The following is a 25,932-nucleotide window of genomic DNA, read 5'->3' on the forward strand; positions in this document are numbered from 1 at the left end:
ATAAAAAGAAACAGCTTTAGCCCCATAGCATATGGGAAAAGCTTACTCCAAACCATAATTTTTAGACACAACAGACCCAAAGCCAAGTAGACAGGGCACGCTGACACAGTGTAGAAATCCATGTCCAAATCAGTGCCAGTGGGATTCAAATGTGGTTTAATCATTTGCTATCAGAAGGATGTGCCACAAATGGCTGACTGAAACATCACCTGAAGGCAAAGCATTGGTTAGTGTCCTCTCTCACATGGGGAATGAGACTGTGCCCAAAGCCAAGAGGAGCGAGTGTGCACGAGCAACCTCTTGGCTGGGACTACTCTTAAGCCCACGTGCCCACTCTTGCGTGGACCTCTTCATGAAGTGTTTCACAGAAGCTGAAGAGACTTCAAGCTGAGCTGCAGATGAATAAGACATTTTGATATTTGTTATGTCTACAGACTGGACTAATTGGACATGTAAACACTCAGTGTTTACACCTCTAGAGAGCGTATTCTGGGGATGATTTTATGAAAATCCCCCATAATTTTTGAGCACTTCATTTTCCAATGTTGAATGTTGTTTTAGGATTTGGCGGTTGTTTGTTTGTTTTAAGAAACATATTTGGGAGGTTTGCACAGTACAAAATACTGTGTGTCCTGTTCAATATTTGGCTATATCGAATTCATTAAATCATTTTTCTCTGCTCAGTACTGAATTTATTCCAGCCTAGAGAGAACACAACATTCCCTTGCAGCTGAACTGATAACATATGCCCCTATTATAATCATTTGCTGTTTTCATTGTAGAGGAATTTGTTCTTCCTTATGTTCTAAAATTAAATCTAAAATTAAATAAGTATGCATAAAGTCTCATGGGTAAATTGGACTTTATGACATGATAACACCAAACAAAATGTCTTAGAAGTCCATTTCATCCTGTGCTGCATTTCTCACATCTTGTACTGCATTTCTTAGTTATTAACCAAGACATCTCTATGGGTATAGGTATCAGAACATAAGACAAATGAAAATTAAGATACTTCCTTGCAGTGAGCCAAACTCTAATAAGAGACTTTTGTGTAACATCCAAAACAATTTGGGCCTCAAAGATTCAGTGTGAAGAAAGTCCAGGCACCACCTTGTGAACAGGCATTGCTTGTTAGATTTTAGTTCTCTTTTAAATGTGATACAGGTTCAGAAAAATGCCATCTCTGCCAGACAAACACAACCACCAAATCCCTACAGTTGGGCTCAGAAGCCCAGGACTGTGCAGGCACTGTAGCAGTGAGAGGCAATGGACTAGGAGTGGGCACACAGTAGAGCACATGGCACAAAATTTGTTCTTATTTACAAAAGAAAACAAAAAAAATCCTAAACATTTACTGCTGCATCCAAACTCTCTGGAAAGCTCTATAAGATAAACAATAACTCTTAGCTTGATAATTAATATAGAGGATTCACATTAAATTCTTAAGTCAAATTCCTAATCTGAAAGATGATTATTTTAATATAGATTTTACTGAACTTTTCAGAATCACTGGTGAATTTTACTCTTCAAACATTTTTTGTAGTGCATTTTTTTTTTTTATAGATGCATAACAAAACTTCCTTTCCTTTGAGGAACCCTGGGTTTGTATCATTTTGTCTATTCACCTTTATTTTCTACATTGTGTAACAAAATACGCTGACATTCAATGCTATTATGCAAGGCTTCAGACTTGCATAGCAAAAATTGCTTCTAGTTCATCCTGCATCATAAATTGGGAGTTTGCTGAACTGCTTATAGTCACATTAAATAAACACAAGCAACATTTTCAAGTACCTTGGTCTCCAGTCACCAAATGGCAACTTTGTTGATATTTCCTTTACTGCTCCCAATCCCTAACTTAATAACCTCATTGGTTTTAATCATTATGGCTTATTTCTGTATACTTTTATTTTCTTTTCCTTCAAATCCCTGTTCTTCTTTGTATTGCTAAACAATTTATGCCCACCTTGAATTTATTTCCCTGTATTTATTCTAGCTTTTCTTTATATTCTATAACAATATTTTCTAGATCACACTCCTACTAACAGAAACTGATGGTGTGATCTATAAAACCAGTTTGTGATTGCTGCTAGATGTGCCAAAAGAGTGATAGTAACAAATGAAGGACCACATTGTGTCAATATTTCATCTCTTTCAATTTTACTGCCTATTGTAATTGTGTCAAAGAAAAGTTAAAAAACATAATTCAGATTTAATAATTTTCTTACATCAGCTGAACAACCACCCTGCTGTACCTGCATGTTTTACTGTGCCTTTTCCTTGGATATCTATGTTACATTTAGTCCAGAGCCTCTTTCTTTAGCCATTCCATGAAACGGTACTCAGTGACTCTATGTCCTATGAAGAGTTGTCCAGGCTGGCCTCAATTATCTTTCTAATCAACTTGGTGAAATATATTTGAGTCTTCATTTATTATTTCACCAGCTGAATAGAGAACAATTAAAATTTCCTTCATTTCCATAATTATGCAGTTCTAACAATTTGTACCTCAAGCTCCTCCAGCTTCTTAACACATACACATTCCATTTTGTCTCAGAGGTCAGTTCAAAAGGCAATTTGCTTCAACACATCTTGTCAGAATGAAAACATTTAACTATAAATGAATAACAATGACACCAGAAGCATTGCTTTCAATAAAGTCAAACTTTAGTACCAGTTTACAGCCTGTTCATTAAAATAAGATTTTAAGTGGCACCAGCACAAAATCTGATGCTATCCACCAGAATTTCAAAGTAAATCCCACAGATGAAGTTATTCATTAGTTCTTTTTGCATGAAGTATGGACACAGGTGCATAATTGGAAACTCAAACCTGGTCCCATGGATATTTTTACATACCGCAGTGCATTCACTTTCTCAAAGCACCACAGAGAGCCACAGAGGACTGTTACAGCTTCCTTGGGAAATCCCACCTTAACTTCTACTCATGGGAAAACTAAAATAATGGAACTGTTTGGAATATCTCAACATCCCAAATTCTAAAGACAGATAATGCAATGGTATGAAGAAGTATTCAGGACAAACATTCTGAAAGCATTTTGTTGGAAAGGTGAAATTTTTTCTTTAGGACTCTGTAAAATAATAGTTACTTAAGACAGTTCCTGTTCAATATCAGTCAATACCGGTTCATTTTATTTTAAATGTTCATACTGCTGAAATCATTACATTTCTTTTTCTTGTTTAACTTTTCTGGGCACATTTTTTCCTATGGTAACATGCTTTAGGATAAAACTGATGTGAAACTCTTACGTCTTTGAAAGGTATTCCATGATATACCCATTTTTCCTTCTCCTGAAATGTTTCTCACAAAACCAGCTCATCTAATAGTTTCCCCTAATGCCACACTCTAGCAGGAAATTACACCACTTACTGGAGATTAGGCCTTATTTAGCTGCAGGAAGAAGAAATCTAAAGCACCACTGATCAAACAGTCGAATACTGTTGTATCCAATTTGTAGATACAGAATGCAAGATTTGAAAAAAGATCATGTAACTCAACTCTCAGAAACAGGTTACTTCACTGAATTTTCTGAGTCCTATCCTCTGATTAATACCAGTCTTCTGGAAGACTGATACCTCTGTGTAATTCTGAGAAACACACCAAGTCCTCCAGAAGGGCTCCCGAGGACTGAGCTGTGTTCACCTCTGCATTTCTTTGGTAGGTGACGCAACATCCCCTGTGCAGACAGATGCCCAAGGACAAAGTACTTACCAGGCAATAAGAAAAGATACTGTGCTACAAAGACAGGAACCCACAATTAAATCAGAATTGCTCTGTTCCTGCAAGAATGACGCATCTGTGCAACCCTCCACAAAAAACAACGTGCTGACTTGTTATTTTATAGACAGCAATGACCTTTACCAGGCCAGCTAACAAATTTCTTTACTCATATGTATTCCTTTTATTTTAATAACAGCATATATTTTCATGGTGTATCCTGCTACAATGTCATCAATGTACACAAAAATCAAAATTCCTAAATGAAATTTTTAATTCCTTAAATGAAACATTAAAAATTATTAGGGTCATTTTCTATTTCTAAAAATTTTAGCCAATACTTGCAGAGAATGGGTAGAAAACCACCAAGATCCTCCTGAGATGTACATTTCCTGTATTTGCAAGATCAGTGCCAGAGGGTATATGCTAAATCCCTACATTTATTTCAGCCCTATCAGAAAATAGGAAGCACCGTATTATTGAAGCCATAACACAAGCTTCCTTTTTATCCCTTTCTCTCTCAGTTTTCCCATATCTATGTCTCCCCAAACCACCTTAGCCCCCACATCTCTCCAGTTTCGGTTCCTCCTCTAAACATCCCACAAGACTTGCATGATTCCAAAATGCTTCCTCCTACATCTCAAAACAAGTCCCAATTGCTGGCAGACAGCAACCCTGTGGAGTAATCTAAAGCGTAATCTAAATAGTCCCTTACTCCTTGTGCTGGCTGTCTCCATCCTCCCTGGTGTTACAGTGGGGATTCTGTAACACGATGTATCAAACAACGAGGCCCGTGGAAAAGAAATATCTATGGACCAATTCTTGATAGCTGTTTCAGAGAGATGTTTATTTCTCCAGCCGCATGGCCGGGCTCTGCCGAGGAACTGCTCAGTCACGGGACCCGAGGGTCCTTGCCCGTGCAGGGAACACAAACCAACCCATGGGAACAAGGCTGAGCAGGGGCAGGGAAACCCCGTGTCTGTCCCCTCAGGGCCCCTCTGCCAGGGCTCCATGGCAGCGGGAAGGGACCCTGACATTTCACCTGTTTATTTTTAACAAAAAGAGATTTAAAACTTAACATTGAAAACAACTGGATAAACATAACAAGAACAGTTTCAAAACAAAACGAGCCACCCTCCTGAGTCTTTAAATGTCCAAACAGATTCTCTGGAATATCTTAAGGTTGACAGAAGGGAGACAGAACTCTCTGAGCATGCTTTGTGGGGAAACTGAGGCAAGAGAGGGTTTAATTTCTTTCCCTTCCCCTCTCCCCCTTTTCATCCCCCACTCGGCATTGGAAAGGGATTTTTGGGGAAACAATTGGCAAAGGCATGGTTTTGTGAGGGAAACCATGGGTGAAAAAACAGATTGGGAATACACTGGGGGTGATAGGATATAGGGTAAAAGGGAAAGGTGGGATTAGGAAAGGGAGACTGTAGGGGGTGCTTATAATGGAGATATTGTCTAACATGACTACGATTTTTAGCATATATACTGCCTTTTACAGGAACACCATCAGGCCCAGTGACCTCTGATGCTTGTAACTCTTTTCTACCTTGTACAATTTTGAATTCCACCACCTCTCCATCTCCCAAGCTTGGGATGCATTTTTCAGGGTTATTCTTTTTAATAGCAGTTCTATGAACGAGTATGTCTTGCTGGTGGTCACATCTCATTATAAAACCATAATTTTGTTTAACATTATACCATTTTACTATTCCTAAAACCTTAGCTACAGTGATCTTTCCCTTTTTCTGAGTGGCTGCTGTTTTCTGTCTCGCTGTGTTTTTGCTTTCTCTTTCACTTTCAGTCGCTCCCATGTTGGAATTGTCGGGGCTGCTCATGCCTGCGTGCTCTTCCTGGGGTTGCATTCGGGGCCGCGCTGGGCTGTGCCGCTCAGCTCTCTGCGCTCTGCCGCTTCTGCTCTCAGCTGTGCTGCCACTTCTCTTGGCCGGGCGTTCCCGGGGCTCGCTCCACCATGCGCTGTGGGGGGACGGGCGGGCACCGCCGGGTCCCGCCGCTCCCGCCGCGCCTCATTCTGCTGCCGGCACTGCGGCTCGCGCCACTCCGCCCGTGCACGGGAATTGCCTCGCTGCTGCTCGGAGAGAGCTCAGTCCACATGGCCTGGGTCGCACGGACTCTGAGGCACGCTTCCCTTTGCCAGGACACAGCTGACATTGCTCAACAGTCTCAGTAATTAAATAATATTCACGAAAATATTCTTCCATCGGCATATACTTTGACTCAAAAATTAACTGTGTCCAAACCGTGTTCCAAAAGTCTTTGGTGAGAATTAAATCCCAAGAAACGTAGAAAAAGTTCTTAAACAACCATGCCAGGAAGCGTTTCAGTTCCTTGTGAGCTTGAATTAAGCTAAGCTTTACAAATAGTTGTTCAAGAATCTTTTCAAGTTTAAGATAAATGTCCATATGCGGCTCTGAGAGCCAAGAGTCTTTCCAGGGTTCCTCCATAGTTTAGATATGGAATACCAAACCAAAAACAAGAAGAGGAATCCAAAGTTACTCACACATCAGTTGCTTAGGGATCGGGGATCATTCTGCTCACAATTCCCCACCATTTGTTACAGTGGGGATTCTGTAACACGATGTACCAAACAACGAGGCCCGTGGAAAAGAAATATCTATGGACCAATTCTTGATAGCTGTTTCAGAGAGATGTTTATTTCTCCAGCCGCATGGCCGGGCTCTGCCGAGGAACTGCTCAGTCACGGGACCCGAGGGTCCTTGCCCGTGCAGGGGAATACAAACCAACCCATGGGAACGAGGCTGACCAGGGGCTAGGGAGATCCTATGCCTCCCCCCCAGGGCCCCTCTCCCAGGGCTACGTGGAAGGGGGAGGGACCCCGACACCCTGGTTTTCTCTTTTTTTTCCCTTTTTTTTTATTTTTACATTTAAACAGGGACACAGTTATTGAATTTATGTTTCTGTGTATTACAAATGATTAATGTACTGATGATTTCCACACACAATTCTTCATTATTTTGGAAGTGACATCTCAGTGGGCCTTTCTCCCAAGGCTTCTCAAACTGTGCTCCAACCATATGCTTTATGCAAGTTTAACACTTTCTCTGCTGAACATGATAGTTTTGCAAGCTTTTATACCAAATATAACCTATTTGGACTTTTAACTGTACCTGTACTGAATTTGTCCTAGCATCTGTTGCTCACTTCAGAACACTTGTTGAGATCACATATGAAACATAATTTTTTTTGCAAAGGACAAAGTCATATAATGTAGACTTTTAAGTACACCACCTCTTCTTGTTTTTAGTTTTATATGTCTGAGCAGAGTAAATGACCACTTAGTGCAAAAATGTGCCCCTTTAATATAGTCTGTAATCGACACACAACCAATCTGATTTAACATGCTCTCCAAATGCTGCTTTTAATCTCTCGTATGCAAAAAGGAAAGTATTCAATGTATTTTCTTCCTGTAGTCCATGAGTGAAAGCCATCACTTCCATTTGTACTCTTTTCCTTGAAGTGTATATCACCATGAAGTGTATGTGACCACTAACTTTTAAAATAACCTATGTACTTTTAGTCACCTTATTTCTATGAGGAGACCTCACAGCAAGGATGGAATAACAATATGGAAACTAATCATCTAATCCAACTGGACACATTTTATTGAAGTCTTATTACTTCCATGTGTAAGAAGAAACTAAAGCCAACTGCAATCCCCAATTTTTGGCATTCTCAGTATGCATTGTATCCAGGAAAAGAGAATTTCAATTTTTGTTTTCATTTTTACAGCACAGTGATATTGGACATATGGACTTAACTTGATCATTTAGAGATCAAGATTTTTAACTGAGTAAGAAAAACAAGGTCTTTATTATGCCTAAAGCAATACTATTCTTTAAAATGTTGTAATGCTTTTTATTTTAATCTCTTTTGCAGTATAATCTTTAAAGTACTCATACCAAAATTTTAGTATGGATGATAGAATCTTCAAGAATGGATATACAGAGTGATGAAAATATGGTTATAACACAGAGTTAAGTTGGTCAATTTATATGAAAGAAACTTGTCATGGATAAACACAATGGCAAAGAGTTATATTCTAATTCATTCTGATGGAGTATATGTAATAGACCAATATTTCTTAAGATACAAAGCCTAGTTTCCTAAGAAATATGAATATAAAATTATGAGCAACTATAATAAAACAAATATTTTCTTTCAATATTGACAGAGATAAATGGCCCTTTACTAAAGTGTTTTCAACTTTGTTTCCTAAACAAGTGATATTTGTCAGATATATCTCTGATAGGAAAAACACCACCTCAAGAAGGATCAATCATGTAAGCAGCTTTCTCAGTGGAGGTCTGAGGAGATTAAAAACTCATGTAATTTTAGCAATATATTGGGCATCCCATGTTCTTCCAATGATATTTACTGATAAGATTTTTTTTTCAGACCACTTTTTTATTCAACACATATGCTTTCCTTTGTTATACACTAGATTTTGACTTTGCTGCTCACCTTAGAATAGTTTTCTCCTTAAGTGCCGATAATAACACTAGACGCTAGAAGACAGGCTCTTTTGCTTGAGTCTGTTTCACACTTCTGTGAGAATTTATACAGAAAATTAATTTCCTACACTCACAGCTGGCAGTACCTTATGATTTTATTATTCCTAGTTTAATCAGAGACTATCTACAAAAGAAAGGAGGTCAAATGCTGATGATTTAGAAGGATGAAAAATCATGGAATCATAGAATGGTTCGGGTTGGAAGGGACCTTCATCTAGTTCTAAACCTCTGCCATGGGCAGGGACATCTTCAACTAGACCAGGTTGCTCGGAGCTCCTCCATTCAACATGGCCTTGAACATGAACCAGGGATGGGGCAACCACAGTTTCTCTGGGCAACCTGTTAGAGTGCCTCACTACCTTCACGGTAAAGAATTTCTTCCATACATTTAACCTAAATTTCCCTTCTTTCAGTTTGAATCCATGACTCTGTTTCTTATCACTACAGTTCCTGACGAAGAGTCATTTTCCAGCTTCCTTGTAAGCTCCCTTCAGATACTGGAGGGCTGCTATGAGATCTCCATTAAATCAAATATTTGGTTCTTAACAGAGAAAAAATTTTGATAGAAAAAAATAAGTTTACCTTAATATAATTGCATTAAAATTAGTACAACTACTCTTTAAAAGAAACTGTACCACAAAGATAAAAAAACATACTATTCTGATTCCTTCGCATATTTTATTCAGAATTACACTTCCAGGACTAATAACTCTATTCCTTCCTATAAAAAGGCTAATTACCAAGCTTTAATTACAGCCTACATGGTTCGTACTTTGTGAATTTTACAATCCCATTTCTCTCTGGTCCTATAATTTAACTATCCTAGAATAACCAAGAAAGAGTAATCAGATAGTGATGGACACGCTTAATTTAGGTGTTTCTACAAACCAGTACCACTGATGCACAATGGAAAGAAATCAAGTTAAGGGGAAAATTTCCATGCAGGTACAGGTATAAAACACAACAGAAAGCTCAAAAGGACTTCCAAAACCTAATGCTCAAGATGTAACTGATACTGATGTACATCTCAGCCTTTCCAACCTGTTCTGTGCATACAAGCTCAACACGTGCATGAGCATCACTACAAACACATGTGAACAACTTCTGCAGACTCCATTTCTAATGAGGTCTCTGAACACTGTGTGTCACACTGTGTTATACCATACTGGACCTGAGTGCTTTTTCTGTGTCTGATTTCAACATTCCTAGAATGTATTTTTAAGAAGCTCAAGGGATAAGCATATGAGAAAAATAAAAAAGAACATTAAAACCAGACTATACATGAAGCTTTTTCCCCTGCATCTGACAGTGCCCATTCTCCCTGCTTTGCAGTGAAAGTTAAATTTCTAGCTTAGCAGACACTATGCATAGTGCCTAGTAGGTAACATGATTTCTCAGCTGTTCAGATAAATTAAGGCAAGCATCCACAAAACTGCAAAAGAGAATAACTTTTAAAAAATATAAAAACTCAACTTTTAATGTAGTGTTAAGTATTTCTTCTACAGGCAACCATATTCAGTCATGCAGAACATTTAAAAACAAATAACCCATGTACCTGAACTGTGGAACTGATTTCAGATGCAAATCCTCCTGTCAAGGGAGCCTCATGGCTAATCAGCAACCGCCCAGTCTTTGCCACCGACTAAAAAGGAAAAACAAATGCCCAAAATGTCATCAAATTACAGCTCTTGTGATTTCTTACTTGTACTAATTGTGGAATATATGAAATATATTACTTTGTTAGCAGTGTTAGAATGTACCTGCTTTTCCCCTCTTGCATTTCCAGTGAACGATAAATTATCCTAAAATACTAAATGAGTCATTAATAGGATGTTTTTATACTTACTATAAAAGTATTCACATTTTCCACTCTATTTTAAGCAAGTATCAAGAATAAATTTGAACCCATTTTATATGAATTTACTCTATCAATGCAAACTGTAACATTTCTGAAATAGAATAAGGATTTTAACAAGCAGCCAGTAAAAATCTGAATCCTCAAAATACTAAAGGACACATAAAGAAATACTTCACTCGTATCTCTGTACAAACAGATCCTATGTAAAGTCATGGATCATTGCTATTCACAAAGTAGAACTGCTAAACAAAAACTTCAGCAAGAAAACATGTGGACTAGTGCTGCATATTTAAATTTTACACGGCAATTAGAAGTACCATTTTCTAATTTTAGATTTCAATGTTTGTGCAGTTTTATGTGATCTACTTCACAGATAAATAAATAGCATAATATATATAGATGATCTAAGCATCTTTGATCAAAAAACCAAAACTGTGTTCATTGTGAAACATAACAATGAAAGCAAAATATTTTTAATCTGATGGGAAATATAAAGCTCCACCGCAACAAATACATAGATGTTTACTGCAACTATGCTAAATTGCCCGAATCAAACCTATCAAATACCATTAGTCAGAAATATAGCAGCAAAGCGTCAGCTTCCATAATACACATTTAAAAACTATTATAATAAAAAGGCTCATTAAAAAAAAGTCTCATAAACTTATAGACATGCACATCAGAAAAAAAATAATCAGATTATTGTCTATGTTAATCTTTCAAGAACAGCTACAGTCTGACATTTAAGATAAGTACAGAGTGTACTGCTGATCTACCATTAGTCAAGTGGAAGAGCCCAAGACAGCGCTTGCTATGAGATCAGACCTTCTGAACACTGTGATCTTCAATTTAATGTCTATACCAGCACATTCCCCACTCAGACAACTCCATGTAATCTACATAATAGGATACATAAAGGCAATGTCCCAATTATGCAGCTTTCTCTCTGATTCAAGTATTTTTCTAACTCTTTTGCTTTTCTAGCAATGATTCAGTCAGTGGTTCTAAACAGCTCATCCACAGATGTAACTGGCAAGTCGCAGGCTACAAACATGTTCCATATATTGTACTATGAAGTGATTTGAAAACAAAACAGAAAAAGTAATTTCAGCAGTTGGAAAGTAATTCAGTTACATAGGCTGATTTCCTGGGGTTTTTTTTTCCAGCACTGGAAACTTGTATCTAAAGAAACAGAGATATTAACTGCACTATAAATCTGTCCAGTACATCAAAACAACAGTTCAATGAACAAAATGTATGCTCCAGTTTTAAGCTGATATGATAAAACTGATATAATCGGGTACAAGTTGCTATAGTAAAACTAATACAAGTAATCAGTGTTAAAGTTCAGTTTGGTTGTTTGGGTTTTTTAAAGTCCTCTTTATTTAAAAAAAATATTCTTTTGCATATACTTGTTCTGAGAGGTTCACATTTTGATACATTACAAGCTATCATTGAAGTTACAGATCCCATTTCTCAGAATATAACAGAGTATAATCAAACACTGTTAAAAAGCATATAGGCAAATTCACATGGGGTCAGACCATGAATCTGCCAGTCCAGTAAATTATCTCCCCAAAGAGATAATTTAATGTTTAGGGAAGAATAAGAGAAGGACCTTTAATGCATTCCTTCACTATGTCTCAGCCTCCAATTATTTTCACATTACCGGTTTCCTGAATCCAATATGGTCTTTTGCACTAAATAATTAATAACTTTATTTCATCTGTTCACAAACTGAATCCATGTAAACAATACAGAAAAGGGGGGGAAGGGGGAGGGAGAGGGAAGGGAAGGGAAGATAATCTCTTTTTGGTAACCTGCTTCTACTGTATGAGTAACCTGCTTCTACTGTATGAGTAATCCTTGTTTTTACATATGATTCCCAGGGGCTTCAAGGACCCCATGTCTGTGGGAGCTTGTTAAGAGTGAACAAGCAGCTGTCACCAAGCACTGCATACAAATATCTCAGCTCTAGTATAACATACTATATATATCACTCCTGGTACAAAACCATGCAGAACTTTGGTGCTTTTAGTACCCAACCTAGCCTACAGTGAGTTTTTCAGGAACACATGCAATCTTAAGTATTTCTAGTGTGTGTAAATGCATCATACCTACTGGTAAATTGTTCCAGGTTTTAACTCCCTTCCTAGTTACAATTTTGCACCTTATTTCCAAATAATTTGGCTTACTTAACTTCAAAGCTGCTGTTTCTTGTTTGCTAGAAGGAGACACTATCTATTATCATATTTCAGCTCCCAAATGAATATATTAAGACTGTGATCAAATGGTCTCTTAACCACAATTTTGCTAAATTAAGCAGACTGAGCTCTAAATCTTTCAGCAAACAGCCCATTTCCAATTTCTTCATCATTCTTACAACCCTAGCCTGAATCATCTCCAGTTTTCTATGTCCTTCTTGAAGCACACCCATCTGGAACCAGCATTCCAGATTTTTTCAGAGCACCATCAAATACAGAGATAATGCAGCCTCAGTACTGTGGCTCTTGGATGTATGAGGCCTGTTGGCCAAAGCATAACAGGACAAGTCCAGATTTTTCTGATAACTGCAACTCCTTTCTTGTGGGAAAGAAGGTTAAAGGATAATGGCTGCCTGGAATAAAGATGAAAATATAGTGTGCCTTTATTTCAAGACACAAAATTGTATTTAGATATGCTGAAAAATATCTTATGTTCCTTAGCTTAGCTCAGTTAATGATCTTATCTTCTCTTTATCAGTAACAGTCTATTTCATCTGTTTCTCAGCTATTTCTTACCTCTTTTACCAGCAATGGTTATGCTTTCCAGATATTTGATAGAAATATTAAAAAAACAGGTTGAAAATCCAACTTTGCAGGACCTTGAGACTTTACAATTTCCATTAACTAACACTGCCTTTCTATGCCATACAGTTAGAGTCAGCTCAGTACTAATGTCTTACTTTTCAAACTGTGGCAATTTATTTTGTGAGCACCAATTAAATGTTCTCAAACAAGACTGAACTGTTGATCATGTATTTCTAATTATTTTTGAATAGCTGCTTCTTTCTTGATAATGTCTTCCATGTTTATGGATCATTCTCCCTAATTGATTTGGTACAGATTTTCTGTAGAAAAATTGCTCCTTAAGGTATCAGACTTGTAAATTCCTGATCAAGAGACTTTTTTCAGCAAACATTGGGTCTTTGTATACCCTCTTAATTTTAATTATGATACTGTTTTTTCTATCTTACATATGACAGCACTATACAGTAAAAACAGCAGACAACAGCAACAGATGTGATTCTTCTAAACACAATTTTTAAATATATATTACAATACAAAAATGTTTCAGTCCATATAGCTTAGAACAAAACCCGCCAAAAACCCCCAACATTTTCATACATTGGTTGTGTCCTAGAATGTTCTGTATCTTCAAATGAAAATTTAACCTTATTTCCTGGAAGCAAAATAGTTAATCAGTAAAAAGTGCAAATTTCAAAACTAGCTGCTCTACTATCTATAGGGCACAGCAGACATGGTCAATGATTACTTGCAGGTATCAATGCTCATCTATAAGACATTAATTTCACTTTTTAAATCTGTGGCAAAACATTAGTCCCTGTTAATTCAAATAAGGTGATCATTCAACCTCCAGGATAACCAAAGCCCAATATTCAGAAGGGCATTTACACAACAAATAAATGCAGCTCAGTCACATCAAGTAATACAGTCCTCAACCTTCAAACTTAACAGGAAATACACTGCGAAAAACTGGAGAAAACAGTGGCTAAATCAGCAAAGTGTAGCAAATTGGCCAGTATAGAATCAATTACCCTCATCTTACCACCTTTTTAAAAGGTGGACAGATGGAGTGGCTTTTTTAAACTGGAGTAGCTAGAGAAAAGGCTGGCTTTTCAAAGAATGATGTATTTTGTACCCTCACAACCAGACACTTGTATTTCTGTAAAGGCTTGATTCTCCCCTATTTCCTCAACACCCTCATTCTGTCTTCCAAAACCCCAGGATTTACACTTTTGCGTACCTAAGTAAAAAAATAAAATTTCGAAATGCATGCACATTCTGCAGCTCATGGAGAGTATTTTTGAAAATATATCTTCAAAGAACGTGGTATGGCTTAAGAGATTGGCACTGACAAAAATGTTCCTTCTTTACAACTAGAAGTTGTTGCTTGCTGATCTCTAAGTCCAGATATACTTCAGAGGGCACCAGAGATTCTGTATGTATACCACATCTCAAATTAAATGAAAATTTAATTTTTTTTTTTTTGCCATCTTTAGTAACAGACCATAAAGGGAAGTCAGAGGCAACATTCAGGCACTTAGAGAGTATGGCTTCTCTTTGTATGGTCACTCTGTGCTGTCACAGACCAGTTCAGATGATACAACCCTGGGGTCCAAAAGAGAGAGGTCTTACCCTGCCCAGAACTCCTTTTTCCCAGCCCATCCCTGACATATCAACACAGAGAGGGCTACAGGGAAAGCCAGCTGGAGGGGATAATCTGATTTGTCCTGTACAGTTAGCACAGAGCAGCAAACACCACTTCAGAGACAGATTTAGAGATGAAAGGCATTGCACACAAAAAGCTTCAGCAGTGCTCTCTCCCTCTGGAAGGCAGCAGAGACCCAGGTTACAGCACACCAATGTCACCTCTGCTATATCCAGTCATCAGAGAAGAGACTCTAGGGCTTCACACTATTAAACTAACACCAAAACAAAATCAGAAACCAGGACTGACTATACTTTCTCACTTCAATTTCATTGTCATGACTGTTTTAGCTTGGTGTCATTCACAAGGACAACAACTGACGCTGCATCAGAGCAAAAGGCTAAGGGCATGATCACTGATAAGGAAATGTAAAAAAACCTAATGCCTTTGCAAAACAAATGCTTTCAAGGTGCACTCTGAAGGTTTTCTGAACTGCAGCCCAGTCTTTTCACAGTGAAGCAGTTGTGCGAATTGTTTTCAACCTCCCTGACCGCACTCTCTATCCAAGAGTTTTTATAATCATTTTTCTGTTCAACTCTCAATTCATTATGTGGGATGTTTTCTCCTCTCCTACAGGCACCGATGACAGAAGAAAACAATGCAAGCCTGGCACTTCCAAGCACTTTGAAATCCAAGTGCTGACACTACCAGTAACATAATCCACCCTGACTTAGGAGAAAGCAGTTTTAAACCAAAATGAGTTTGACGCTAAACTACATTTAACACTACTGCTCTCCACACATAGCAACACCACTACTTCCAGTGTAAACAGCTGCTTCAGTAACACAGACACTGCCTGTAAAGAAATTATCAAAGTAAAACTTTTCTTATAAAGTTGTTATTTTGTCACAATGGTAAGCTGGCGATTTTCTTTAAAAAGAAAATCCTGTTTTCAGAAAAATTGATTTTCCATCTCTTACAGAAAAGGAATTTTTTTAATGTTCATTTTCCCCTTTATATTTTTGCATACTTTTGATTGTGTTCTTTAGAGACTATAAAAACTTCCTGCATCATCGAAAAACTAGCTTTCCACAATAATTTTTAAAAAGCTGGCAAAAGTACTGAAATTATATTTTTATTGTATCCCATTTTGTACTAAGCATGTATGAAGCAATTATAAAACTGTATAAAAATGAACATTAATTGGTATGTGCTTTTACCAAAAACAAATCAGAATGTGGGAGATTTAAAAAAAAAATTACTTGGTAAAGTTTCAATAAATGTCTTGAAAAACATTTTCCTTTTTCATTTTTAGACCAGCTTTAATCAATTTGTGCTTGGAAAATGTAAAACCTGAGGGAGGCTACTTTCCCCAGCCCATTAGTTCTACTTTCCCTTTAATGTTTCAATAACAAATTGCATAGCAGCATTCTTGGTACTGAACACCACAAGCATAGAGATAGAAATAAGATCCCAGATTTCTATTCAGCACTTCCCACAGAGAAATATGTAACATAATCTGCCAGATAAATCACTGAGGATTACATTCGCTCAGCACATGCAGATCCACAGAATGACACATCCTAACTACAGTTTGTGCATGTGATACACTGACAGTCCTAGCAAATGCAGTTTTTCCATCCCCAATTTCCAGATATCCCAGCAGATGAATCTCACTGGATTTGTGGGATCTCTGGAAAACCGAATAGATCCTCAAGCACCATTTTTTTCTCCCAAGGTCCTAAGAGAAGGAATAGAAGGGAAGGGGAACTGGTTGTGTCCTAGAACCCTGGACACAAGAAAGCCCTGCAGCTTCCGAACAATCATGTTTGCAAATTATAGCCATCAGTTGCCCAAGAGTGCCTTCTTCTAGAAGAAGGAAAAGATAGGAAAAGTATGCTCTCTTTAAAGCTCCTACCAACAAAAATAATTCTTAACATTGAAGAAAAAATGGAAGAAGAAAACAAAACAACATCATTTGCTGTGGGTTTCAACAGAACTAAATTTCCAGAGAAGGAAAATGAGAGATGTACTCTATCACAGTGTCTACACTACACTTCCAAAAGTGAACTGAAATTCATTGAGACATTTTTCAATAAAATCAAGACAATTATGAGATAAACAAATGACATGAAAAAACATTATTTCATCAGCTCAACAGCCCAAAGCATGAATGAGATTTCTCAACTACTGGTAAGGAGACAGTCAGCCTTCCCCTCCTTCTGTTAAGATTCTGTTAAGTATAACAAACATTATCACAGTATTGCAATTGTATAGCAAAGAATCCTAGCCTAACACTGGCAACAATCTAGGAAGATCAAAGATAAAATTACTTGGAAAGAAAAAGAAGTCGTTTTTATTACATCACTTGAGGAGGCCATTGGACAAAAATCTTTAACCAAAACTTCTCAAACAATAAAATGAAAAAAACATAGGCAATTCTGTAATAGATGAGCATGCTGATTAACAGCAGGGAGTGGAAAACAAGTCCATCACCTTTCTAGCTTGAGAGAAACAGCTAAACAATTTGAACTGATCCACATTAGCAGAGCACAAATCTTAATCTTCCTGTTACTACTTAACCAAAACAGAGGCTAGAATCTAATCCACTCCTGTCTGCTTTTTCAGCTGATGCAACCGAGGTTTGTGCTTTCTGACCTACAAGTCTGGAATTCACTGACTGCAGATGGCACAGCCAGGGCTGCTGGGCCAGGCTCAGACCTACTGCCAGCTTTGGAAGTGCAGAATGAGTTTCCCCAAACCAAAAGAATTTGTGATAACTAATTTACATGTCAAGAATGATGATGAGGAGATCCTTTAGGGTTCCCCGACTGCAAAGAGCACAAAGATGAAGACACTCTGAGTCTGGTTTCTATCAAGGAGAAGCAAAACACAGGAGGAGACAACACTAACAGGAAACAGTGACAACAACAGAGAGTAGGAAAATTAAGAGAAGTATTAGAAATGTATGACATTTACCTCAAACCAAATGTTTCATCAAATAAATTATCAAACCATGCACTAAAATGTAACATTTTGTAGACAGCTGCCATACTGTTCACTCAGCTCTTTGAAAATTAATACTATGCATTTGAATATTGATTTCTAATAAGGAGCAAAGCTCCAAAAAATAAACTTAAGTTCATTTTACATGGCCCCTTTAAATCTGTTCTCTCCAAAACGATCAGTCCAACTGTGCTTCTACCTGGCTTCTTCTTTTACCAACTCCTTAGTACTAGCAATATATAGCTGGAAGAAAATCCTAATGAGAGCTCAAAGGAAGGGGAAGCAACACACAAATAATCTGGAGCACAGAGAAAAGCTGGGATGCAAAGGCAGAATGCAAAGAGAATGCAAAGGCAGAAGCAGAAGAGGATGCTAACAGTAGCATGGGTGAAGGAAGAGAGGGAAGACAGGCCCTAGTACAGACCCCTGCAGTCCTTGCTTGTCACTGGCTTGCATGTAGAATATTGTACTCTACCCACTAACCATGACCATGCAAGCACACAAACAGCATTTTGCCTATCCAGCTGTCCACTGCACCAGAGCTGTTCATTGGATACAGGAGTATTCTGAGAGTAACAAAAGCTTTTTTGCAGTCAAGGTGTCATTCATTGCTTATCCTTTGTCCACAGATCCAGACACTTATCACAGATTAAGCCTTAGCAAGGCCATGCTTACTTTTCCTCATCTCTTTAATACATTCAGAAATCACACAAAACTTTCAGTTTGGGTGAAGAACACCAATTTTACTAAAAACAGCTTCAAAGCATTTACTGATAGTTCTTTCACACAATACTTAACATTCTCTTAAATTTGATCACAAAAAGGCAACCAAGTGCTCACTGAAGCAGAAGACATGCACCTGTGAGCAGTCTTGAGTGGTATCAGTGAGATGACCCACAGCTGGGAGCACTCCAGCAATCTCAACACACATTTTCAGAACTGCACTCTACATCATTATTTAGAAAATGTTATTGGTGTTTTCTTCTTGGGCAAATCTGCAGTTGCATCTGAATAATGGGGTGGACAGTACACCCTCAGCCAGACTGGGAGGAGCAGCTGATAGGCTGAAGGAGCTGTGCTTCCATTTGGAGAGACCTGGACAGGCTGACAGGAACCTCATGCAGTTCAAAAAAGGGAAGCACCAAGTCCTGCCCTTGGGGAGGAACAACTCCATGTACCTGTGCACACTGTGGGCTGCACAGCTGGAAAGCAGCCTGGCAGGAAAGGGACATCACATTGACCATGAGCCAGAAATGTGCCCCTGCAGCAAAGAAGGCACATGGTGTCCTGGACTGCATTAGGAGGAGTGCTGGCAGCCAGACAAAGGAGGTGATGCTGCCCCTCTGCTCAGCACTGGTGAGGCCACACCTGGAATGCTGGATCTGCTTCTGTGCTCCTCAGTAAGAAAGACATGGACATACTGGAGAGTCCAACAACAGGCCACAGGGATGATTAAGGAACTGGGATAAAGGGACCTCATCTATGTATCTACATACCCAAAGGGAGGGCGCAAACAAGACTGAGCCAGGCTCTTTTCAGTGGTGCCCAGAGGCAGAATTTCTGTTGTTATGCTGATGTTGCATACTGAAATCCACATCAGGACGGATCTTTTCCCCCATTGTATGTATGGCAGGAACAGTTCATAAAGAACTAATGTGACCACAGCAGGGATGCACATATGAAACATCTTGCACAGAAATGTTAACACTACCATAAAACTTACTGACTCAACATACTAGTATTTAATATTCCAGTATGTATCATTTTACACTATCAATGCCAAAAATAATTCTAAAGTACTAATGTGGGTTTTTCCTGCATAGCACCAAAAACTGTTGTAGTATGAAGACGGTGGTGCAGAGATAAGGAAGAATGAAAACAAGCACAGGAATAATGCAAAGTAACATAGAAAATTTTAAAAATTGCAGTCAAAACCAAAAGGGGTTGCTCCAGGGCTAGGTAGAACATCCTAAGAAGCAATGAAGAGGTGATAGTAAAACAGTTATGGCCTTTATACCCTACACAACATTGTCAAGGTATGGCTGAGATGACCAACATAGAGATTTATAAGCTTCCTGCAAAGTCAAGAACCAAAGACAGATCGCCAATGTGTAGAGTAGCCTATAAAGAGTAGCAGAGAATTCCTCTCCAAAGAACTTGCAATTTAAAGAGCTGAGACTGTGAAAAGAGAAATGAGGTATGACACACAGCAGGGTGCATCTCAATACAGTCTGGACTGCTTGATATAATTTTTAATAGGAGAGGGTTAAAGCAGACTAAAAGGACTAACATTCTATCAAGTAGTGACTAAGTCTCCAATGCCTTTCAGTAAACTTACTCTTGTAATACAACTGTGCTACAAACCCTCTTCTAATACTTTTGTAACATCATTCTACATACCCTAAAACAGAAAATTGCTGAGAAAACAATAGGTGATAATAATAGTCATGGATTGTGGGGACAATTTATGTTTTGTGCAGATGGGTACTCCCGTTTAACTTAAAAGTATGTAACAACACAGCAATCAACTTCATTAAGAGATAGGCAAAGAAAACATATTTCTGGGATTCCACAGCATGGCTTTTTGATATCCTTAAGACAAATTGCTACACACAAACTACAATGAATTGGTTTGGGAAGAAAACTGATTCAGAATTCAAAAGCAAATTTAAAAATAAAACCCATCTGGCTCATTCTTATAACTTTACATACACTGCACTGACTTTATTGCATTCTTTTCCTCCACCTCTTCACATCTCATTTACTTTCTGTCACTGGAATCTCCCCTTAATAGTGACAATTAATAATTTTAATATACATTTGGTGCAAGAGTATGTTTACTTCTGAGATCTCCACATACAATCTGCTACACTACTGAAATAAGTAGCATGAATATTAAAATAAACTTCTTTTAACCAAATGCCTCTAGATCTCCCAGTCACTGTGTTCTAGCAATAACTATGAGCAGATTCCTTAAATAGACATTTAAAGTATAATGGCAACTAAACTTAAGGAAAATATTCATGAATCCATTGGACTGGCAACTCGTGATTCCTCAATACTTTGAAATATATTTGCCTACTTGACCACAATTAAATACATCTGTTCAAATAATCCTTCTCTGTGTATAGCCTCAAACATAAAATTTAACAGCAAAGGTTTCAGAAAACAAGAACTTTTGCAGCAGCTTCCAACCTTCACCAGTGTGACCAGTAATTAATAAAACACCATGGACAGATCTATCCTCCCTTCATCCTCTATACTTTTTAATTCCCTGTTTATGGGAGCAAAATTAGAAAGTCTCAGAAAATACAGATGAACAATACTGCACCAAAGAGATCCTTTGCACTAAAGAGATCCTTTTCATCCCAAAAATCTTCATTAACACATTATAAGACACCCATCAGGTTTGTGTGGCATCACCACATTCATCTGACATTCCATGGAGAGAAGTACTTTTCAGAGTTTTAATTAATTGTTAAACATTACAAATTAGTGTCTTCATAAATTAACTTGCTTCTCCAGTTTTCTATATTCATGTTCAAATTCAGCACTTATTTTAGGCCTTAAATGTTGTAAGTCTATTAATAAATTAAAATTTGAGATTAGTTAGCCCTCCTCTTGCCTTTCAGAAATTACATGCATCTTGTTTATTAATATGTTCAGGTTTTGAAAATTTCATCTGTCCCTCAAATTCCTGGAATAATCAGGCTGTAACAGTACATCTCCTTTTCACTATAATACTTCTTTACAAAAGAATAAAATCCAAGCTTTTAAGTCTGAGTGTTTTTTGAGGTTCCTCCAAGATAACCTTTAAGGAAAGACTGCAGTCTTCCACAGCCAAAAAGGCAGAGAAAACACCCACATTCCATAAGATGAAAGTCCCAAAATCTTAGAGGGATCTACCCCAGAACTATAAAGGTATCTGAAATACTAAGAGCATCTAGATAGCTTTATTTATCCCCCTTCCTCACAGCCACCACCATTCTCTCTGTTCAGTACCCTTGCTCTTCCAGGTGCTCTGATTCTCTAGAGTCACATCAAAAAGTCAGACAGCAAAGCTGAGTTATAAAACACGAGGATGAACAGTGCCTCAGCTATTCTTTTATTCTTGAAAAACAGATGGGATCCTGGGCAATTCTTAAAGGGCTCCCATGGACAATCCAGTTATTTGTAAGATTCATACATCTTCTACTAACACAACTATTGTACTATACTTTCTGTGAAAAACACCAGATAGACAACTTCCCCAGCTATTCTGGAGGATCTAAGGACAAGCCAGCTAATTCACTGCCATACTCACACCCCAACACACACACAAAAACACTGTCTGGAACAAATCTTGGCAGTATTCATCCAGAAGCAAAACACTATGCTGCCAGATACGACCCACATAACTGGTCTCTTCAGAATAATTTTATTGAAGCTAACTATATAGGTTTGGAGAGCTTGAAAAAAGCCAACAACTGCTCTTAAAAGAAAGGAGAAAAATAGCATCAGGTCACCAATAAAATAAGTAAAACAGACTGGAATTTTATTGCTGAAGACAATAATACTTCATTTTCCCCCAATGAATTGCTCAGTAGCTTCTAACACAATTCAAATAACCATGAGGACAAACAATAGTTAGAGTGTCCCAGCAAAAAACATGCTTTGATCCAAAGAGAAAGATTAAAATAGAAGTGCTGTTCCTTAAAGTTGTAGATGAAGAAGAAGACTGTGAGAATACAAGAACTTGAAGGCAGAACAGACAGAAGAAAAACATGAATTCTGGAAAATGAAAAGTGCAGGAATGTTGACGAAGAACTGTGGATACAATATTGCTGCTAGCAAGAATTTTCTTGTATCCACAAAGAACAGCAAGAAAAAAGAAAAGGCCATGGCAAGAGACATGCCAAGTTCTGGAAAGAAAATACCTGGATTCTGGAAGGTATGGAGAAAGGAACTGAGAAAAGTGCTGGCTATACCACTAGTGGCATACCCCTTGTTTGTTTTTCACTCTGGTTCATACCGGGAATTGTAGCATGAGCAGGACAGCAGTGAGACTTTGTTTCACTAAAGCTCCCAAAGAAGCAGGAGCTTCAGCATCTGTGCATCCAGCATCTGTTTCATTCCTATATCCTAAATTACTTCCAATTCTGATCAATAAATTCATTAATTTCATCATAGACAGCTGAATTCATTTCACTGAAGATGTTGAACCCACTTAGGCTTTACTGGACTTAGTATCTGAATTACTAACATGGACTATATGGGAAAGCATGAGGCAATAGAAGGGAAAGATCTGAGCAAAATAAATAATTAAACAAAAATATTAAGTAGACCAGGATGATCAAGTAGGTGTCTGAAAATGAGAGCTGTGCCATCTCTGGCCCTTCCAAAAAGAAGCATTAGTAGGTGAAGTGATAGATGTGACAACTATTTGAATAACAGGTTGTTTACAGAATTTTGTGCCAAGTATCTTGCAAACCTATGCTTTAAAAATTACTGTATCCCTTGTTTATGTTCTTCTTAATATAGTTTTTTGTATTACTTCCCATTTATTCTAAAGCAACAACCAACTCGTCTTCTCTTTTCATTCTTTCAGTGTCATATTTTGTCCTATTCTTCCTTCTATCTTTTGTGCTCTCTTCATCCAAACCATCTCAGCAATCCTCATGTCATTTCTTCTACAATCTCCATTTCTTTTCTATCAGTTACACTCTCTCCCTATCTGACCTCGAAGAAGGAATAGTCATTTTCTAGGTATATATTAATTTTCAGCCTGTCAGCCAAGATAATGAGGGTCCTGCAACCTGATCTCATTTTTCTGTCCATTTTTCAGTGTCCTGATAGACATTTTGCAGCCAAATGCAAGTCTTAAAAATATTAAGTTCCTAAAAGCTTGGTAAAAATCAGTCCCTATGAGGTAGATTAGTACTCCTACTAATTTTGTAACCTCATAAAAGACAAGCTGCACTTAGCACTAGCTCTCCCACACCTCTTTCAGCAGCAGCCAGTAAGCACCAACAAATTGTCCCTGTTGCTTTTTATCTAGCCATCCATTTTAGAAAGGAGCTGAGCATCTTAACGTAGGTAAATGGAGGACATAGAATGGTGGAAGTTAGAAACTATGGGACATAAATTCATAGAAAAACAAGCTTAACTCCTCATGCAATTTTTTACTTTTTAAAAGTAATTATTTTTCATTCTTTATCATAATGTTGTTTTCCAAAGTAAAGAAATAAATTCATTTCTGTGCCTTCACAACATTGCATGGGAAGGGAAAAGATGGTAAATCCAAATCCAAAACCCATGGAACAGATATCTGAGAGTTCTCTGGGGGTTTTTTCAGGCTTCTGTTTCATGGAACACTCCTACTATGCTGTTACGATTTTTAAATCATTAACACAGAGTTAGCACTCAGTAATTTGCCCATAATTTATAAAAATACCATGAAACAATAGTTGTTTTCCATTTAAGTAATAACTCTGTTGCCCTTACAACAATTAATTTGATCTTTTTGATGTCTATCACTCAAACCAATAATTTGGATAAAACTTCTTTTTCCCCAGAAGAGGGACTAAAGCTGCAGTGCTCAGGATAAAGGTAAAACATTACTTCTCTGTATCAGCTGAGTAAGATCACATGATGACTCAAGTCTATACAAATGTGCAGGTTTTATTATTCCTGTTTTCTGGACCAATTGTATGTAACAAAAAGTCTGAAGTTGTATCATATTAACAAAGGTTAATATTCAGCAATCTCCTTTAATAGATAGACTTGAGTTTCAGAAACTATGATTCTATTTTCTGGAAAATGCCACTATTATAATCTTCCAGCATGTTCCATATGTCTTCCATATCCAAGCTAAAACTAATAAAAATGTTAAACTACAGTAAAATAAGAACTTCTTCCAGTGCTTAAAAACATTACTAAGGTGAATCATATGCCTTCTAGTGCTACTTGTATTCAACCAAAGTCATTGCACAATTACTCATTTCCATAAAGCTTCATCGTCTTTCAGCTACTGAGAGCTACAGCAAGCCAATGACATTTGATGGGTTAGGGCAGGACAAGGAAGCATTAGCATACACAGAAACTGTCACAAAATATATGCATTTGCCACTGATCTCAATGGAATTCTCTTCAATGAAAAACACCAAACCAAGCCTCATCTTTGAGACAGATATTTCTTGACACACAATAGAGCTATATTTAATTGCTGCATTGAACCTTTTAACACGTTAGCCCAAGAATCACTAATTATAGAAATTTTAAAATGTACACAAAAGAAAGTCTACCTACAGACCAAGAAATACATTTCATTTACAGACCAAGAAATACATTTCATTTTTAAATAGCCTCTCCTGGTAAGCTGAAAAAATTGTGAAAATAATCTGGGAAAAACAGCATGTTATAAATTTTTTTCATTGATCACTGATCACCATTATGAGTGATGCATGAAAAAATAGCATTACAAGTCAGCAGCATGAAAAAAACAGCAATAAGAGTTTGTAAGTATTCCTTATCTATTTGGTGTATACTCCTCAAAGAATTAACTATTTGGCTTCTTCTGTTTAACATGATACATAGGCATTTGCATTTTTCACTTAGATCAGCAGCTTAAAAGATGTTGAACTCTTTACATGCTTACCAACTAAAAGACAGCAGTCATCTTTGTACATGACAAAATAAATAATCAAAGCCTGTAATTCATTCACTGCAGAGCTCTGAATATTGCTGAGTAATAGTCTTTGCTCCCTCCTTTCTGCTTATTTCATACTATTTGCATCTCTCAGACAGTCTTTCCTCTAAACAGTTTGAAATGTCATAGTCTTGAACTGTGTGTCACATAATATTTTTCTCCCAAATCACTAAGGCAGATGGCAGATGGGATAGAGACAGAAAAGCCATGAAGTTGCTGTAAGAACCATACAAGGCACAAATGAGACCTTCCTGTCTTGAAGCTGTAATTTCCAAATGCAATATCATTGAGTAACATTCATTCCCAGTCTGGAATTAATACTGCATCACTGTAATCACTGAAATGCCTGTAGAGATCTCCTCATTTACATCCTCTAAATATGCAGGAACCAGAGAGAGAAAACGTTAAACACATATCCATGGAAATTACCAAGAAGCTCTGTACATCTCAGAGCATGATGATGAAAGAAGCATAACTAAGCTTGTCAATGGAGCAAAACCGTATTTGACCAAAATGTCAATCCATTTCTGGAAAGCAGTAATTAGCAGAGCTGTAGTTCTGTTAAGGATCTCTAAAAACCTTTTTTTGCTAGGGGAAGGGCCAGAGGGAAGACCAATTACCCAGCACTGTAGGTGGCAAACAAAATGAGG

General features: G+C 37.5%; 1 protein-coding gene across 3 annotated transcripts in view; it reads right to left on the reverse strand.

Moving 5' to 3' along the window:
• Positions 1-25,932, reverse strand: part of BCKDHB (branched chain keto acid dehydrogenase E1 subunit beta) — a 117,883-nt gene that overhangs the window by 39,164 nt on the left and 52,787 nt on the right. For all 3 annotated transcript variants that reach the window (XR_014227340.1, XR_014227341.1, XM_082302639.1), the window contains exon 9: positions 9,856-9,942. Coding sequence is in view for 1 of the 3 variants with exons in the window: in XM_082302639.1 (XP_082158765.1) it covers positions 9,856-9,942 (87 nt within the window). In the remaining 2 variants the exon portion in view is untranslated. The remainder of the gene's footprint in view (positions 1-9,855; positions 9,943-25,932) is intronic.

The sequence above is a fragment of the Coloeus monedula genome (assembly GCF_965178545.1).
Source record: "Coloeus monedula genome assembly, chromosome: 2".
Taxonomy (NCBI): domain Eukaryota; kingdom Metazoa; phylum Chordata; class Aves; order Passeriformes; family Corvidae; genus Coloeus; species Coloeus monedula.